General features: G+C 46.8%; 1 protein-coding gene across 2 annotated transcripts; it reads right to left on the bottom strand.

Moving 5' to 3' along the window:
• Positions 1-8,545: 8,545 nt before the first annotated feature.
• Positions 8,546-11,165, bottom strand: LOC119435789 (uncharacterized). Of its 2 annotated transcripts, XM_037702509.2 has the most exons (5): positions 11,087-11,165; positions 10,910-11,002; positions 10,741-10,812; positions 10,322-10,656; positions 8,546-10,177 (listed from the first exon to the last, which is right to left on the bottom strand). In XM_037702509.2, the coding sequence occupies exons 1-5, from the start codon at positions 11,148-11,150 to the stop codon at positions 9,587-9,589; spliced, it is 1,155 nt and encodes a 384-aa protein (XP_037558437.1). In that variant the 5' UTR covers positions 11,151-11,165; the 3' UTR covers positions 8,546-9,586. The 2 variants fall into 2 exon arrangements, with proteins under 2 accessions (XP_037558437.1, XP_049515894.1); XM_049659937.1 differs by having other exon boundaries at positions 8,546-10,656.
• Positions 11,166-20,220: the final 9,055 nt, after the last annotated feature.

Raw genomic sequence — 20,220 nt, 5'->3', positions numbered from 1 at the left:
GATGACTTTGGGGCCGCACAACACATGAACTAATTTCGTTTTTCTTTCCTCGCGTCGAAAAAAAAACGTTTTGCTCACCCATAATTTTGTTTCACGTACATGTTCACGAATGAAACATCCATGAATTTAAGCATGCGACTTGAGATACCCGCTACGTTCACTTTACAGAAGCAAAATTCGCTAGTCTGAGTCTGATTACGTTTGAAATATCTATTATAGGGCTTCGCAGCCTGCTCAAAGTGTGATAAAGACACGGCGTTACTCGATCTCTGTCGAGTGCAGTTTGCGCTAAAGTAAGGTAGACCTATTAAGACGCCCGTATTACAGTATATTCTAGTGCACATGAAGTTACCAGAACTGCATTTCCGGCACAAGTTCTTGCGTCTGTGTGCCGCTGTCACCTACTGCGGGCGTAAACATTCGGCGAAAATTACCCACATGTTTTCTAGGAAGGTTGACTCATGGCGTGAAAAACCAACGAGGTTGGTTTTTGAACAAACTAGCATGATATAATAAATTGTAGTATTTACCAATGAAAATGAAACTGTATACATTATGCGGCATATACAAAAAAATAGTTATGTAAAACTGGGTTGGTTCAAAGGGAGCTTCTTGATTTCTGTAATAAATGAGTGTAGTGTCAAATATTTTAAAACAAATGGCAGCGAGTTCCGTAATAAAAAGCGCTTGGATGAAGAGTTTGTTTGCCGTAGTTGGTTCGGACTTTGGGTAAGATGAGATTCTTGTGAAGAGCAACCAACGAGGTTGGTTTTTCATAAAATTTTCACGTTTATTGTGATAGCGATTATATGGACACAACCGGTGAAATTTATCTATTGCGGTTGCCGTGAACTTACGTATGAAGTCCAAGTGCGAAAAGATGGTATCCCGCGCCGTTGACTGCGCGCGTGAGAGCAATTGTTCGAGGGTAAGCCGAGATGGATAGTGGCTTGATGGGAGAGTAGCATAGCAACGACAGTAAAAATACAAAAATATAAACCACACAATAGAAAGACAGCAATAATACAATACAAACAGTAGAACAGAAGTTAAAACAATGAATCAGCATATCGAAACTTGAACCAATTTAACAGAAAATGGGCTTGATTAAATAGTTTCCTACGTGATTAACTAGCATGATATAATAAATTGTAGTATTTACCAATGAAAATGAAAATGTATACATTATGCGGCATATACAAAAAATAGTTATGTAAAACTGGGTTGGCTCAAAGGGAGCTTCTTAATTTCTGTAATAAATGAGTGTAGTGCCAAATATTTTTAAACAAATGGCAGCGAGTTCCGTAATAAAAAGCGCTTGGATGAAGAGTTTGTTTGCCGTAGTTGGTTCGGACTTTGGGTAAGACGAGATTCTTGTGAAGAGCAAATCCTGTGTTGTTAGTCTTGTCTAGTAAAGCAGTCAGAAAGAAAGAAAATGGGAATCTATCGTTCATATGCTTATAGAACCAGATACCTAGATTATATTTATTTGCGTCGGACACTGTAAGGGTATTATTGGCTTGTCATAAGTGTTTGGTGTTGGTTTAGTATCAGCTAAAAGTTATTATTTTGATTGCTCTATCCTGGACGATTTGTAGAGGCGCAGGGTGAGTACTGTACGTATTGCCCCATGTAATTATACAGTAGCTGATATGTGAATGAATGTATGCATAACGCATAGGACAATAGAACGGGATAAAAAGGGATGACCTCGAATGAGGATGCGTAAACCATAGGACAGTTTCTTTTTTACGTCAAAAATGTGGTGATGAAATTGTCAGTTTCTATCTAGTGTGACACCCAAATGCATGCACTCATCGCTAGCCTGGATGGAATACTGTGGCATGCAAATGGAAGGAACCGGAACTAATGACCGTTAATCTGAAGCAAAGACAATTAATTTAGTTTTAGCTGGTATAAATTGTATTTTGTTTAATTTACACCAGTGTACTATGTTGAGAAGGTCCGCACTAAGTTTATCTACTAGGCAGTTCATGCTTTGGTTACGCAGATTCTTTTTCTTTTTTTTTTGCCTTGTTGCATACCGCTGTTTTACGATGATGGAACCGTAGTTTCCCTTTACCCAATGCCTTCCTGAATGCCCTGTAAAGTACTCATTAAAAACATATACTTTCTTATAATAAACAAAAAAATATGCCATTAAGCAGAAACGGAAATGAGATGAGACAGGCGAACTTGTGTTTGCTGTAATAAACATTTCACTCATAGTGTTCATAAATCTGATATTGCCTACTTCAGCGGAAACTATATTTACGAGTTAATTATTGCATAATTTATCATTGCATGCTTCGCACACAGTTTCGCGATCCATCCAGCCTTGAAACTGTGGCGGGCATGCAGGCCACGGTACGCTGACGCACGCACGAGAACCCACGGATTTTCAACAATCCGCAATGAAACGTTTCTTAAATGTTGCTTAGCTTTAGCTAAAGCCTTCATTGTGTCTAGGCACGTTCAGTGATACTTCATCTTGAATATTTGCCATTGAACTGGCATGCTTATTCCTGCGAGCTAAGACTGTTCGTTGGCTAGAACAAAGCCAACACTCGATAAGTAGTTCAAAAGGTCGATGAAAGCGCTTAGTTGATGGCTGTTGATACTTTTAATGCGTAAGCATTCTTTGGCGTGTACCCCAGCGACATCTGTCAAGAACACGAAAGTGTCACACCATTTCTCTACAATATATTTGCATAAGTGGCGAAGTTAAAACATTAAATCGTTTTAATAGTGTAAATATAGATTTGTATTTTTAGAATCTATTAGGAAGGGATGCAAAATGAAAAAAAGTCACAGTGACGTTTCACCTCGTGAACGTGGGTTACACGCAAGCCGAGATGGGCGCCGACATGGACGCCGAGAAACGGAAAGGGTGCGAACGCGGTTGTGAACACTACATTGATCTCGATGGTGCGACGCCTGGCAGTGCTACAGCGACAGCGCATATTGCCACACATGCAAAGAAGAGACGCATGCACAGCGAGCACCACGGCGTCGAAGCACAAACGAAAAGGGCGCGCACGCCGCGATTCTTTTCTCCACATTCCGAAACCTTCATCCTCCGGTGCTCGCATACCTCGCAGCGACAAACATACTCTCGCCACTTTTATAGACTACTGATAGACTCGCCACTGATAGACTGATCTACGCTTGCGCGGGAAAAAAAATTTGCCGCGTATCTGCGTGCTTCGCTGCAAATGTCGTCGAAAAACGATAGTCTTCTGCCGGCCGTACTACATGAGTGCTGCTCTGATCCGCGGCCACCCGTAATGCTGTTCTCGTACCATTTCCGTCCTGGCATGAAGGTTTGTTTGAACAGATTGCATTTTACCGCATTATTTCATCAAGCGGCCATTTATGTTTTGCTCTGCCTCAGACAGCGCTTCCTTTATGTTGAATCGGCCGCATCTGGCTGGCATTGATAAAATTGAGGAGGCGCTGCGTGAGACATGGATGCCATCTGGCAATACATCGGGAAACATGAGCTTGTGCAGAGGGTTTCCTTCCTCCATGGCAGAGGGCGCTCGTCGGCGCGCAGTCGGGGAACGTCGTTCGTCGGCGCGCATAGCATGGCATTTTCAGCGCAGCTTAAGAAACTAGGGTCTTTAGAGTTACGTATCTATGTATTTTCTATAAAGGAACACACCTCCTAATACTTACCTACTGATGTTGCGCCTCAGATATGCGTAATATTTACTATGTGATCGATAACGTTCACAAGTATGAACAGCCGTACCAGTTTAAGTAGTGTGGACGGTAAGCAAGTGGTCCAACTTTGGCCGGGTGGCTGAATCGGGTGACAGACAGACAAACAGACAGACAGACCAAATTTTCAGCGTTTAAGTTCCCCAAGAAACACTATCGTCTTTATAAAAGAGATAACCCTTGTAGCCATGTCCACATGAACGCGCACTTTCCTTGAAAGCTGACTTTGTGGCATAACTTGTGTGCATGCAAAGAAGCCTGTTTTGGGTTTGCAGAATGAATGAATGAATAAATAAACCTTTATTTGAAGCAGTGAGTTGGCAGTCGAGGTGGGAGGGTCCCTTATTCCAGGAACCCTCTGGCTTGCATCGCCCTCCGGGCCCGGGCGACGAGTTCGCGCTGCTCGACCAGGTCCGGCTTGGAGATCGCAGCCTCCCACGTATCTGCGAGGAGGGTTTGCAGAGTATAAAAAACTGATGGAATAGTTATCTTGCAGATGTGATAATAGTGTAATAGTAGATGATTGGCAGCCTTTAAAATAGAAGAAACAAATTGGTTGCGTCGCCGCGTCGAGGTCGTACTACAAAGAATGAAAATAAAAATTGAAAAACCCTGTGGTGTGAAAAAAAAAACGGCTGTGACGGCCTTCCGGCTTATTTATACGATATTCCTACAAAATAATTGCATACTTGGTCAAGGTAACTCATCTAATCATTATAGTTATGTAATAGTAGATGATTGGTAGTGATGGGTAGGCATAGATATGCTAGCTAAATACGTAAGAATAAGCAAAGCAGGAGCCGGGTCAAACAATGTTTACGCATTAGTAGACAATTTTTAGAATTTCTGTTCCATTTTCTTTACTCATCTCATGACGAACTCTTGCCGAGATATACCACTTCTACATAACCACGTGAATGTCGTGAAAGTAAATGTGCAAAAAATGCGCATTTCCGAATCAATGGTCGCAAGCACGCGCTTTGCCCTTCGCATACCTTCAGACCATTTCCTAATCAGTAAGGACGCATGTAGCAAAGCCTTGCTTTTGTTGCCTTATCCGAGCCGCAGCAACAGTACCGGAGCGCGCGAAAGCCTCCCCGACGTGCGAAAGGCTCTCAGGTTCGAGCGCCGAGGTGCGGAGGGGGAGCCGGCCACGCCCACCACTGAAATTACGCTCTGTCCGTGCGAATGGGACGGCCCATAGAGTTTCATATTACTATAACTAGAGGGCAATGTGGCGCTGCGATCGTTCAACTATCATGGGAATGATGGGAAGTACAGGCTACGGATTGGTATTCTGTTGACTGGCGAACTAGTCTACACGTATTTTTTTGTCAGTTTTGGTTTCGCTAGTTTTGCTCCAAGCGCAGTTGCTACAATCAGTAGAACACGAACTTACTTGTGGTAGGAAAAGTTGCTGCTTCCTGGCTGTAGTCTGCTGTCGCAAAACGGGTAAGCGCAAAGCCACGACATAACAGTTGCTGGCTCGCACTTCAGAAGAAGCGGTACGTCAACATAAAATATAGGTGGTATTCACGTGACGTCACGGAAGAGCAGTCTGGCGGGCGCTGTAGCGGAAAGGGCAGAAGCTGCGTTGGCCACTATGAAACCGCCATATTTTTGGGGAGCCGGTGTCAACAAAGCCTATCTCCGCTGTTGAAGCGCTGACGATGTGTGTGTTTTTTTTACTTTAGGAGGAGTCACTAAAGTGCCTATCTCTTGCAACTTTGCAAGCATGAATGCCAGCCCCTCATTAATGCACTTAAGCACGTACGCGCAGAATTTAGAGTCCGGTGCGAAGGTGCGCTACGTCGAGAAAGTGGAGCTTTGCGGTGGCGTCGATCCACTTATGCTTACTGGCAAAGAGGCGTCATTTGATCTCGCGCTTGTACCCAAGGTAGAACTTTCTGATATTAAGGACTACCTTGTGCACGCTACAAGCTTCATAACTCACGAACAGCTGAAAGCAAGAAAATCCCTGGAGTCGCACAACTATTTGACCAGCGGCTTTGTTCAAGAACCCCAGCTGAGAAGACACGGCGAGCACGTCATTGTGCGCACGAAGGTAAGACAATCTAAAACGCTACATCAGCTAGTTGGTCTTTGTATTACCGGGTCGAATTGTAACGCTAACGGGTAATACTTGCCAATGTGTGTGACAGTAGTGTGATTCGTGTTCGGAATGTTTCGCTGCGCAGCGAAACATCGTAGCACTTTCTCAAGTTACTGCCAGCGAGCGGCACTTTTTTCATCGTTTATGTACCGTTGCTCCTTGATAGTAGATGAAAATTTCAGGAGTAGGCTTTCGCGCAGCGCAGCGTCCAGCAACGCAGTGCCTTCCGGAGTTAAGGGAGCGAAAACGATACCAAAGAAAATCGTTTGTACGCAACAAGTCAGCTACCACCATGCTGCACCTTTAGAAACACTTGCTGTTTAGCGGCTACTTCCAGCGGTTCACCTTGCTCCAGCCCCTCTCCCCCCCCCCCTTCCTTTTTTTTTGCAAATTCCCGTCACCTGCCCAAGCGTTTACTACGTTCTACAAATTATCGCTACCGGCGAGGCCGCGAGCTTTGCATACGTATGCGCAGTTGCGATTCGATTGTGCAAGCATAAAAACCACTCGCTGGTGTTTTGCTTATTTACACTCATGGATACACCTACATTAGTTTCACTCACTGCTGATTTAGTAACTCGCCTTGCTTTTTGTGCAGTGGGGCAACCTGTGTTCTCAGCATGCATAGAACCAGCAGCTAAATAGATCACTTCCTCCGTTTGCAGGTAAACCACTCCCAGGCAATTTCCACTCAGCCACTCGAGCCATGGCTTCTTGTCAAGCAGGATGGAATGGTCAAAGCTGCACACTGCACGTGTATGGCGGGTCTCGGCGAAGCCTGTTCACACATTGGTGCACTGCTCTTCTATTTAGAAGCAGCTTCAAACTTTCGTGATGGTCAGGCTTGCACTGATAAGGAAAATGCATGGCTGCCTCCATACTCAAGTACTGTGCCTTGTGCGCCACTTGCACACATCGACTTTGCGTCAGCTACCACCAAGAAAAGGCGGCTAGATGGACATCGATCATCATCCTCAAAGAAACCAGCCACCACTATTGAGAGGCCTTCACAGTGCGAATGGAAGGGCTTTCTCGACAGAATTAAGAAGGCTGGCAAATATTCTGCAGTGTTGGCACTGAAAAATGACTATTGCGAGGAGTTCATTCCTGTGCAAGTGAAGCACTCCACTGCTCTTCTCGGACACTTGGCAAGAGACAAGCCATTGTCAAGGGATGCGATGCTGGAGGAGTGCGAAATGTTTGCCCAGGCGTATGTTGTAGAGCCAAAGGTATTTATATTTCCATTGAAGGATAGCTTTATTGATATAAAGTAACTACATGTTGCATGACAGACAAGGCACTGCTAAAAGCTTGAAACTACCAGTGTTTACATTGCCCAACCTGCATGGTTGCTGCTAGCTAAGTGCAGTTTTGTGATCATGTACATTGAATTAGTGTGAAAAGTCATTGTATTGAAAATGCAGGTCTGTAAAGATGTGGAAGCGGCAACGAGAGGTCAGTCGGCCTCACCAACGTGGTTCGCCTTCAGAGCAGGCCGGGTCACAGCATCGACAGCCCACGCAGCTTGCCGAACGACCTTGACTCAGCCATCTGTGAGCCTGGTTAAGAAGATCTGCTACCCAGAGGAGAGCAAGTTTTCTTCTGCTGCAACTAATTGGGGCCTGCGCAAGGAGGACACTGCCAGGAACCAATACGTTGCTGAAGCATCCAGCCAGCACAAAGAGTTTGTTTGCAACAAGTCTGGATTGCATATTAGTTCACATGAGCCCCACATGGCAGCAAGCCCAGATGGCCTGATTTCTTGTGCGTGCTGCCAAGATGGAGTTTTAGAAATTAAGTGCCCATATTCAGCTGCTTGTGTAAAGGACGTTGTGACCCAGAAAAGTGGCTGCTTAGAAGTTGCTGCTAGTGATAATACACTAAAGCTGAAACGACAACATGCTTACTACACGCAAATACAAATGCAGCTTTTTGTTTGCCAGCGCAGCTATTGCGACTTTTTTGTGTGGACACCAGCAGATAGCCATCTTGAAAGAATCTTCCTGGATGCCGAATTTTGTCAAGGGGTCGTGAACAGGAGTAGGGATTTTTTCAAGATAGTCCTGTTGCCAGAGTTGTTATTTAAGACCTGGACAACATCTTCAGAGAACAAAAATGGGCCTGAAGACTCTTCTGATGACGGAGCACTGCATTTCTGTTATTGCGGTGGTCCAGAGTCTGGAGACATGGTAGAATGCAGTGGCCCAGACTGTGAGGGTAAATGGTTTCACTTTCAGTGTGCCAACTTGAAGCGCCCTCCGAAAGCGAAGGCTTGGTTCTGCAAGGGTTGCAAACCCCGAAAGTGATAAATATGCATATTTGTAGTCCTGTTATAGGTAATGTAAGTGCACACATGAAAGGACCTAGTGAACTTGTTCTGTGAAATTAGCCTTACAAAATATTGCTGCATACAAGGGGAAACTGAACAGAGTCATCAAACTGTTCACCTTATCACTGAATTTTACATAGCGAAGTACATTATGAAGGAGCAGTCTAATAAATGTGGAATCTTTGGATGACAGCAGGTATTTTTCATTCGCAGCAGTTTTGTTTCTATTGCAGTGTTTTCTCTAGCATGAGTGCTGCACACGTTGGGTCGCTGGGGTTCTTTGACATAATGGGCTCGGCATGTAATGCACATGGCAAAACATGGTGGATTAGGGTAGGAGCGGATTTCAAGGAACGAAAAGTGAACTTGTGCAAGACAAATTTAGGTGGAAAGATTAACTTTATTTCCAGTGCGACGAGGTTTATTGTTGCCGATAACGTTGCAATAACGTTACGTAAAGGTAGGCACTGCAAGGGCTTTTCGTAGCACGGGGCTCACTCGCGATCACGGCACGATACTTCGTCTTCCTCTTCAGTTGGCACATACACAGGGGCGGCCTCTGCTTCATTACACCAGCAGTTGTTTCCGTTGCAGTACATGGCAGATCCTTAGGTGTGGCAGGGCCCCTTCATTTAAAGGGGTTGAGACATCAAATTTGTGGCTTGCCCGTTGTTTGTTTCAAACGTTTCTTATTGCTCCATAAAGCATGATACACGCTGGAAGGATCATATATTCTCGGTAAATAATTTAATATCGCATTATTTATGTGCACCAATTTCGGTTTCTCGGCGCCGAGTTCGACAGTGACGTCACTGGCTAGGAAGCTTGGTCACGTGGGCCCACAAGGCTGTGACGCACGCACTGCTGCATCGTCTGCTCTCGCACACACGTTTTGTACCAGCGCAAGCAAACAAACCCACGCCGACAGTTTCCATCGCTAGCTGCGGCAGCTCCGATTCCGACTGCGTCTTCGTCCGATGCAGCTTATACTGCACTCTAGACTCGAGGCTTGCCCCGTGCTGTGGGTCACCGCTCATCGTACGTCGCTCTAATGTGGTATGACGTCACTAAAACATGTTACGCTTCCAACACAGTGACGTCGGTGTTAATCGCGCTAGCGATGGGTCTCGATCGCGAGAACGAGCATTTAGGCACTCTTTGGAAGCGAATTAAAATATATTTAACACGTTTGCTGTGTCGAACACTTCATGTTGAGTGTCCTTTCATACAGAGGAAGCCTGCAGCAGGCCTTTTATACCCTCAAAATTTGGTGTCTCAACCCCTTTAAGTAAAATTTAGATTTGGCGCATCCAGATCAGTCAACAGGCACAGCCGATTTGCTCAGATTTGTCAGCGCAGCACACACCGCAACAATTTTGTCAAGTTGTGTTAGAGTGTCCTCGCTTCGCACTGCTAGCAGATCAATAGGGATGGTGCTTGAAAGAATTTTGTACTTTCGCCTCAGCAAACCTATCACACGTTCGTTCCACGTGGATGCGCACATTCGCAATTTTCCTTGTTTTTTCAACCTCCCAGGCTGATAGCTGAGGTTTGCCCCTTGTGAATGCAGGAACCTCAAGGCGTGCACGATGAATGCCTACGGCATCACCAATCGTGAATCCTCTGTCGGCGAGCACCGTGTCACCTGGGAGAAGGTGGTTCAACATTCCACTCGACTCTGTTATAAGCTTGTCGCTTGTCCTGCCTCCCCACCCTTTGGAAATGAAAGTGATTGCTCCCTGAGGTGCTATTCCTATCAGATATTTTGCCGTGTTGTGGTGCTTATACCGCGACCACGTCTGTGACCTAGGGAGCATTGACGAAGGGCGCTCAATGAATATCTCGAAGCAGTCTATAATGACTGCCACACTCGTGCCAAATGCTTTTCTGAAGGCCATTGGCATGGTCTGCTGCAATTGTTCACGACTGGGCCAGTCCACCAGCTGTTTTAGTCGTACATGCATGGCCGCGATCCACCGGTTGACTACTCGTGTTGCTGTGGCTTGGCTGACCTGAAAGATAAAGCCAGTCACTATTATAAAGCAAACAGGGCCATCTTGCCACCAAATGTTAGCCCACGAGAGTATTATAACATATACGTGATGCCAACTGTAAATAAGTGCTCGCAACAATACAAATTCCACCAGTCCACTTACCTCAAATCTATACGCCAGGTCCTGCAAGGGCACTCCTAGTCGCAGCCTCACAAGTGTGAGCACAAGCTCTTCGAACTTAGTAAGCACATTGTTTGCGCTGTGCGACACACCACTCTCGAGAAGCGCGAACAGCGCTATCAAAACTGTGTAGCTTGGTAGGCCAGTGTAAAATTTTACACGGTTGTCGTCTTGCTCCAATGAAGCTTTAGACAACTGAAGTCTACGCAAAGAGCCCTTCACTTCGTTTAGCTCTGCACGTAGGGCCTGGTTGTCGCCTTCGAAGCTGTTTAATGCACTGCTTGTGATATCTGTTTGGGTTTCAGCGTCCTTTAGCACTGAAAGAAACATACAGACAATACATTACTACGCGTGTCATATTCAGGTGCAGGCTGCTATGAGATATGTGCCACTGTACTTACATGACGTGGTGTTCACTGAAGCTTCAGCCGTCGAAGTGGTGGCTTGAACACCAGCCTCAGAGAACTTCACATCTGATAAATAAATAAATAATGCAAGAATGTAACACTTGGACTCAGCATGTTGCTGAAAACCTCTGGTTTGCTGCAATTGCATGAATGCAGTACTCACAGGATGCGCCATCCACTGCAGCTCCAGCAGTAGAACCAGTTTCAGCTGAGACTGGGGCCCTGCCTACCTCAGGTGATGGCATGGATGGTGGGTCTGCGGTGAGGCATTAACAGTCATTTAAATTGTGTTCTTAAGGTGCTCAGGCCCTTTGCAACTGTGCAAACAAAGATCACTCACGAAATATGTCAGCTGCAGTATCAGCAGCTTGTGGTACAGTTGCAGCTGGTACTTGTTGCAGCATTGTTGGGCCTGCATTAAAGTGTTATCATTGGCATTTCGCAACCATCAACCTTGTTTCTGCAACAACTCGGGCGCATCAAAACTGCACATATCCTGTATACACACAATAAGGCGCCTACAGCTCCAGAAAGAGAAGCACCCAATAGGTCATGCTGGGCGACCGTCGGATATGCGACACTGCTTACTGCAAGAAATGGGGTAGATGATGGGCCACCTGCAGTGAGGTTGTTCTTGACAGAAAGACTAATCATGCAACAATTAACTGCATGAGACATATGTGACTCATTGCCTTGGTCATTTTGTACTGCAATGGGACTTGCAAGTGGTGTGCCTGCATAAAAACAAAGATGTTAAGACGCTGAATGTCATTAAAGGAAATATTCCCCTTGTATGAATCAGCCATTTTACTTGTGACAGTACTGTTCACAGCACTCTGCTGTGCATTCAACATTGTAGTCAAGGGTCGCAGCACTCTGCTATCGGCCTTTTGGACCACCTTTGGAGTCGCAGCCCTCTTGCAACGTCGCTGGTGCCTGAAATAAAATGTACCTCTCTGTAAAAATGTCTACGTTGTACTCATTACCACTACTTGCATTGATGATTCTACCTCTACAACTGCTTGCTCTTTGTCACAGTGCTGGCACCAGTTCTCACAATTTTGTATTCTCTTGGAAACTGAAACCCGCCTACTCTCTGCAGACACAACTATTCTCAAAATAATGCTAACTTGGAAGTAACTGATTGGAATGCATTACTTGATGACTATGTAACTTATACTACGTAACTGCAGTCGGGAGTGCAATATAAAACATAGCTGCTGTATCAACACAGTGTCCGCCAGCACCTCTTAGGTCTCAGCTATTTTTAAAGTCTGGGTTTGCTGTGCGCTACCAGAAAGAGCTCATACATACATATCTTTCTTCAGATCGAGTTGTTGACTTTGTGTCATACCCTAGGTGCAAGCTTGGCGCCCAGTCCGGGTTCGTCAGATCCATTAAGTAGGATGGCCTGCCTGCAAGTATGAACGAGACTGCGTTTGCACAACAAAACAAGTTCCTTGAAAACTGACGCATTTCTAACAAGAATAGCCACTGGTTGCAGTAGCAAGAAGTCTAGCCATTACTTGAGGCCACAACTGCACGACAACCAGCTTTTACACAAAAATCACGCAGTGTGCTAAGGGCTCTCGGGCAAAATAACTTCAAAGAGCAGAATCAGCAGTACGACAGGCTTCGCTCGTTTCCGGAACAATTACGCCAGCATCATAAACACGAACAGGCATGATGTCATAGCATTAGTTAATTTCTGGGGTTTTACATGCCAAGACCACTTCGAGTTCTTGCTTTAGCGCAACTCAGTTTGAGTATGAAGGAAAAAAGGGAACAGGTGACAGAATACGATGCACCAACTTGCCCAATCTACAGTACTTCTGAACCACTTCGAGGCACGTCGCAGCGGGGGACTCCGGAATGATTCTGACCACCTGGGGTTCTTTAACGTGCACCCAATACACGGTACACGGGCGTTTTTGCGGTTCACCCCATCCCATGAAAATGCGGCTGGCGTGGCCGGGATTTCGTACCGCGAAATCGCGCTTAGCTGCGCAACGCTCTAGCCGCTAAGCCACCACGGCGGGTGTCTTGGCATTTAGTGCAACTCAGTTTGAGTGAAAGGGAACAGGAGAAGGCGGCAGAGTAGCAACCACCGTGTTGTCTTTTACTACAGTTCACTACCTAAAGCAAGCCTTCAAACGTTATGCTAACCACATACGCTACAGCATCACTAGCATCGACCACGTGCAAGCCCTACCCTTCAAATTCGCGCTGCGTAATTTGTAGCAGAACGACAAATATGCACTCACCAGAAACGAAGTGCTCGCTGCAGACTTTGTAGTGGGTAGCGTCTGTATTAATGTCACCCCGGTAGAGGCGACGAAACCATTCCGCTCGACGCTTCGTTGAGATCTCTAAGGTCTGTCTGCATTGCCAACGAACAACATTCGGCACAGAAAAAAAACTAAGCTTCTTCGTGTTCTCACCAGAGTCAGTTTTCCGCCGCGACTCGTTGTTGCATCCGAACACAGCGCAATTAACCATGATTAAAATGATTGCCGAGGTCCTTGAGATTGCAATGCCTGCTGCTGCACTTCAAAGCACCACGAAACGAAAGCATTCCCCCAAGGATATGGCGGCCGGAAGCGGAAAGCTCGCCGCGCCGGCCTGAGCCCTTCCGGTCATGCTGCACGGAATCACAGTGTTGCTTACGCGTGAATACCACCTATAGGAGGGCAAGCGCATTAGAAGCACCAGTGGCGGCTACCTCATCTGTGTTTCCTCACTTCAACATTTTTTTAGGTGCGAACACGGTGGAAGAATATTTAGGTGTTGACACTGCTCGCGAGTGAGCGTCCAGATTATGTTCGGCCGCGCGCGGGCGCACCGAGTAGCTCTGCTGCGAGCAGATAGAGGGCGCCGCGGCCAGCGGTCCCAGCTTAGCGGCGCCGGCGGCTTGGCATTCCTCTGCCTCCGCTAAATTTTCGTTCATAGTGGAGCGAGTAAATCTCAAAGCGCGCAGGAAAATCGTTATTTCACATTAAAGTTATAAGTGTACCAGGCTTCGCTAACATGAAGTTCCTTGTGTAGGGCGTGGATGACGTGAACACGGAGCAATCGGGCAGCACTCAAAGCCCACTGAAGTTACCCCAGCGCGCACAATTTGTTTCGTCCGGTCTAGCCGTTCATCCAAGCATAAAAAAATGAAAGTGTTAGCCCACGTGCTACCCCTCGATCAGAAGAAAATAGTGACTGCACCAGAAAATGTATTTCATGCTTATCGCTGCTTCCATTCACACTCAGAAACCGTTCAATCATCGTTGCGCGAATTCAATGTGGCCGCGATATAAATTAAAAAATGAAACGGCGCAAGCTTGCGATATGCAATGCACTAGAGCAAGTGGCTGTTCATGGCTAGAACTTAAGATGAGAATGCACATCAGCTGTGTAAAAACTCTTTCAAATGAGAATTTATTAGGCGGGACGAAGGCAGGCGTCTATCTTGAATTAGAGCATCACTACCACAGTTTACTGATGAAAACCTGAGCAAATGCCTTTTTTATTCCAATTCCACTTAAGATAGACCGTGTATATTATTCATTGGGCTTTCTTCCATTGAGGACCGACTGGCTCTTGCAAGATCTAAAAAAAAAAAAAAGAGGTTACTTTCTTTTTTCTTAGATTACATATGAGAATGTGCCAATGTAAGCGTGTTTGACAATGCATGCTACAGCTTGTTCACAAATACACTTACACCCACCACACAATAATCCCATAGACCTTTTTTTTTTTTTGCATGGACACAATACGAAAAAACTTGTGCATGAAGCTGCTCGATAATTTTAATAGGGGATAACCATCCCAGAAGCTTGCGGTCTCATACACTCCCACAATGGAAAAATGTTGTACAAAAACATGCAAGCGTGTAATATACACCGCACGCGCATTGTAAAAGAAATTCAGTAGCCAGGATGGAACAAATTTGAAAATCAGGCACACATCTGCACAGAAAACAGCAGTATTTTACAGGGTGCACAAATATTTCAAAATATGCAAATGTCGCGTAGCTGGACACAATCATAGTAATGTTGTTGCCGTCCCTTGGAGATACTCAGTTATTTTTACATTCCGCCTAATTAGATAATTAGTCTTATTTATTGATCAACTTCTCAATTATTGCAATTAGATTAAAAGTGTCAATAAAAAAATTGTAGAGCAACATGAAAGTCTCCCGATACAGCTTTCTATTGCTCAATACGCGCTACGTAGAAGTGTTTTTCCGAGCATGAAAGAAGCTCACGAATACACGCAAAGTGCCTCGAGCGGCCAGTCGCGCGGCAATATTGCTGTATTCGCGGGTTTCGTTCACGCTCGGAAAACACTTTTATGTATCACGTTTTGTGCAACAGAGAGCTATATTGGGAGTTTTCCATGCTGCTGTACAATTCTCTCGTTCACACTTTTTATCCAATTATAATAATGTAATTAGGCGGAAAAAAAAGAATCTGAGTATCTCCAAGCGACGGCAGACATTACCTTGGTTCTGTCCAGTTACGTGACATTTACATATTTTCAAATCTTGGTGCATGATAGTAAACCACCCAGTATATATCTTGTACATGCAGCAAAATTTGCACAAACTACTGTGGCACACAGGAGGTTCTCTCTTCCGCAGCGGCTTTCGAGGTTTGTTTGACCGTGTGAGGTTCTTTGGACAGTTTGGAAATAAGGTGGGAATCCTTTTATCGAGCGCTCCGCGTAATATGCCCTCGATATCGTATCCTCTGAAAAATGGCTGGTGCAGACATGGTCGGTAGGCGTTAGAGTTCGGTGTGCCCTCAGATTTGCACGTCGCCACTGCTCTAGACGACCGCTGTCGGACGGCGCTTTGAATAAAGGCACACGCTCCGCACAAGTCAGGTATCCAGAATCCGCCTTTTGCATTGCGCTGTGGCGCCACCTTAGCGGGGCTCCGCGCGAAACAATATGTACGGCGTCGGGGCCCCGCGGGAGCTGAGGCACGCTGCAAGAAGCGAGCTGAAATGAGTTCGTGCATTTGTCAGTCGTTGTAATTTTCGTTTTGTGTGAGTGACCGCTTATTGGACAGGATGCCTAGGCCGGCAATGACTCTGGTGCGACTTAAAACCGCAAGTCGTCGATATATGATGACGGGATTTCGTGCAGCTACGCCGACAAAACCAGTCACCGTGCGATGTGCCTCTGAACGGATACATCGCACCGTAACGCGATTAACACAGCACCTACGCTTGTATTCCTGTTATTCATATTTATTCGTACCGAATATGAGTCCAAACATGCTTCGGAAGTTGAAATGCACGAACGTGAGCACTCGCCAGCCGCCCACATCAAGTTTAAGCTGGGGTCGATTCCGCTCAGCGGAGGTTAGCCGTATCCTATACAGCAGCCGAGTTCATGCATTTTCCACTGTTAGACCTGTACTGAACGTACGCTAATAGGATGATAAAAACTGCTTGTATAGCTGAGTCTTGACCACAGTGGCCATAGCTCTTTGAAGGGGCGATCGACACTGCGCCCAGAGTATTTATGCAACGCAAGAACGGTGCATTTGTTTACATCGGCACGCGTACGGCCATCGCTCGCTGTTGACTTCAAGTACAGTATAAACTGTGCACGCTCACACGAAATAATGAGGAAATGTTGAAAGCATATATGAACACTTCTCATGCACATATCAGAAGCGATCACACTGAGACGAGAAAGCATGAACGTCCCGGGCACATCGAAAACGGCGACAACGACCACTTAGCCGCACTGGCACGCGAAAATGCCGATGTCCGCCGTACTCGCGTGGCAACGAGCGGTGTTGTTGCTTACGATGCAGTATCGAAAGGGCCATCACTTGTTGCCTGTTTAGCAAACTGTGTTTTCGGTAACTACTAAATCTGGCAGCATAAAAATACACTATCCGTAGTTGTACTTCGTTCATGGAAGCGCCAGCGACTGCGACCGACAGCCTTCGTTCAAGAACGGTGCCTGTACCGCGGTATTAGCACTGCGCCGTGTCGCCGCTTCCCACTCTGTGAGTGCATCGTACTATGCTAAGAGTGGTTCACTTCAAGTCGGTAAGGTCAGTACCGAACTACATAAGCAGTTTCCTTCGTCGTACTTGCTTATCCTATATTTCAGGTCCGCCGGTAGCGGACGAACTCTTAGGCTGTGTTAGGCCTAATGAAGCTGCCTGAACGAGATCGACACCGCCTCAAACTTGATGTGGAGGGCTGTAAATGGCTGGAACTCGTGCATATCAGCGTCGGAAGCACGTTCTGACTCAATTTGAGCGTCAATAAATACATACACGAGCGCATTTGCGGCGATATTCACGTTGTCGGTGCGATGTTCTCACTCGGCGGCCGCTCGCACGGCGATCAGCACACTGGTTTTGTCGGCGTCGTCGGCACGAAATATTATCACACTACGATCACTCGCTGTCGTCGGTCGCGTCGTCGGTCGCTTCTTCGTCGTACTTGTATGACAATATATGTCTCCCACTGGCACAGTATCACAACTACCGCCGACCGAGTGTTGGCGCCGGCGTGAGGTCCACTTCTGACCGACATCGGTGCCGTGTCGGCATATATTGCGATGTACCGGACGTTAACCGAACATCGCTGTGAACAGCTGAAGTTTCTACCGAAACACAGCGCAAATACCACGTCGTCAACCGGCACAGCGCCGACAATAAAGAGTTCGCGTCCTCGACGACTATGCTGCATACGCGTGCGTCGTCAGCTGCACGAACCACCGACGCCGTACAAAACGTTTTCGGCGCTCGCCGCTAGCTTACAGCGCATGCGCACTCAGGACATGCAAAAGGCGGATTGCAGTTCGGAACGAAGCACTTTCTAGCCATTTCAAGTGCCCCTCAGAAGGCCGCTGCCACCTTCGTCGAGGGCCCGCGGCAACAATACCCAAGCACAAGCTCATGAAACGAACGCGAACAAAAATCGTGCCTTCAAAACAGCGCAACCGCACATGCAAGCAGGAAGACGAAGCAGCGGCAGCACGCGCCTTGCCGCCGAGGCGGGGACCGCATACCGCAGCGCCCTCTACGACGGCCGAACCAGCTGCAACCAAGCCGAACATAATCTGGACGCGAGCGAGCGGCGCTTTCGCGCGTGTTGGGGGGGAGTGTCAGCACCTCTCCTTATTCTTACACCGTGGGTGCGACGCATGTTATGGTCGGAGCTAGAGTGTACTAGACAATGGTCATATTCTAGTACACTCTAGTCGGAGCTATGTCACTCCCTCCCTCCATTCGCCGTGCGGCGTCCACACCCCTACTGTGCATGCGCATACTCCTCCCCTTCCTTTCCTTGTCTCATCTCCTCTCCTCTCGGCATTCCTCGTCTCCTCTCCGACGCTCCTCTCCTCTCCGGAATTGCGCAACGAATGGCAACACCTGCGGCTCCGCGCGCGATAATGCGAAGCAGCTTAGGTTGGAGGCGCGACGGTAGGCGCTGCATACTCCGCTGGGGGGCGCCACTGTAGCTCGCGGTATAATGACGCGCGCGCGCGCTCCGCTCCTCTCATTCTCCTCCCGCAACGCCGCGATCAGTGCCACGGACAGCGTCAGCGTCAACGCCCGTGTCAGCGCCGTGGACAGCACCGCGGAGAAGAGGGCTCGAGCCGCTGCCACGAAACGGCAGCGGCGGCAGGCCGATCCCAAACTTCGGGCTCGCGAAGCCGGTAGCTACGTACCTCAACCTAACGGAAACGACGAACTGAAAACTAATGGGAACTTGAGTCGACCCCATGGCTGCTTCGCATACTGCTCAGGGTTCCCCTACGGGAAGATGGTGTAATGTTTTTTTTTTTTCAATTCCGCTGAGAACACTATGCACAGACACTATATTTAAATATATACACAGGACAAAGTTTATTATATATTTTAACGAGAAGGAGGTAGCCAACTAAATGGATAGCACATGCCTGGAGAATGAATATGGTGATGTATGTTCACCTCACTTCAAATTACTTTGCGTGCTTTTCTGACCCTAAAAAAACCTGCAGACTTCAGTGACCACTTCGGCAGAGTCTTCTATCAACGGCGTGTAAAAAGCACGTGAGTGATACGTGTCTCAATCAGTGTTGCGGAGTTACCGTCAGTGACCACTTCGGCAGAGTCTTCTATCAACGGCGTGTAAAAAGCACGTGAGTGATATGTGTCTCAATCAGTGTTGCGGAGTTACCACTCCGGCATTGGAATGACTCCGGAATCATCCCACATTTTCGCGACCCCGGAATGGAATGGAATTAAGCGCATTTTGCCCGGAATGGAATGGGAATGGAATTACGTGTTTTTCCGAAAATAGAGCGCTTTTCCGTCTACGCGCTGTTTTAACAGCAAAGCTGTTTAAGCCAGCCCTAATTTGTGGTTCGTGGTTCGTATCACGAAATAAAGGAAAATAAGCTTTCTTGCCGAGGCCCGGGATTCGAACCCGTGTACCCCCGGTCAGAAGGCGAGCGTCGTAACATCTAGGCTATATACAGCCATGCTTGCAGGTAATGCATTTATGCGAACCATATGATTGCGTTCGAGCCTCGCTTGTCTTCGTCCACAGCTGGTGCGTTCGCAGGCTCGTGCTCTGCGAGGTGAAGAGGTTTGGCGCGCTATGAGATGGAGAGAGAGGGACGCATTCACGGAGCGTGTCTGCTGGAACGCGTGGTCGGCATTGCAACGCGGTGTCGGTGTTGTAAGCTGCGCTATGCAACGCGCAGTGACGGCCCTAAGTCCGAGACGCGCGAAAAGAAATTATCATCATAATGAGTAATAAGATCAAAATTCGCGCGCACTTCCGGAAAATGCTGGGCTACGATCGCCCAGCTTCGCTGTTTCAAGTGTTGCGCGGCTGAGTGCAAGGTTAAGCGTTCTTTTTTTTTTTTTTTTTTTTGTAATGAATGCCGAAGAACCAATCAGCCCATGTTCAAACATTAGTTAGTCAGAGCCTCGAATTTAACCATAAAGCAGTATTTTTTAAATGGCTTGGCTGATGACAAGCACAGCACGTTATAAGCAACGCGCCTACAATTCTGCCCTTATAGACTGAGTTGCTCCGTCAGAGGCGTACCAACTATTTCTCGAGCGGGGGGGCAAACCACAGATCTGACTCTCTCTCTCTCTCCATATATATATATATATATATATATATATATATATATATAGTAGTAACTGGATTTTTCAATGGGCCAAGCGTATTTAGGAAAATCAGAAGCACAACTTCGCGGTTATCTAGGGTTTATTATTTTCCCAACAGTTTCGGTCGGTGGACCGACCTTTTTCAAGGAATACAGGAAAATCTTGCAACAGTCTTTTTATATCTTCAGGTAGAGAAAGAAGGCGCCAAAAAAAGGTGAGAAAGGAGAGATAGAGAGATATATAACAAAGTTGAACATGCAAAAAAAAAAGGGGGGGGGGGGGATGGAGAGTTAAAGGAAAGACCCCAAGACCTGGTCGTGCCAGACAAAGCAGAGGGCAAG

The sequence above is a fragment of the Dermacentor silvarum genome, unplaced genomic scaffold (genome assembly GCF_013339745.2).
Source record: "Dermacentor silvarum isolate Dsil-2018 unplaced genomic scaffold, BIME_Dsil_1.4 Seq906, whole genome shotgun sequence".
NCBI lineage: Eukaryota > Metazoa > Arthropoda > Arachnida > Ixodida > Ixodidae > Dermacentor > Dermacentor silvarum.
This window is presented reverse-complemented; position numbering and strand designations above follow the sequence as displayed.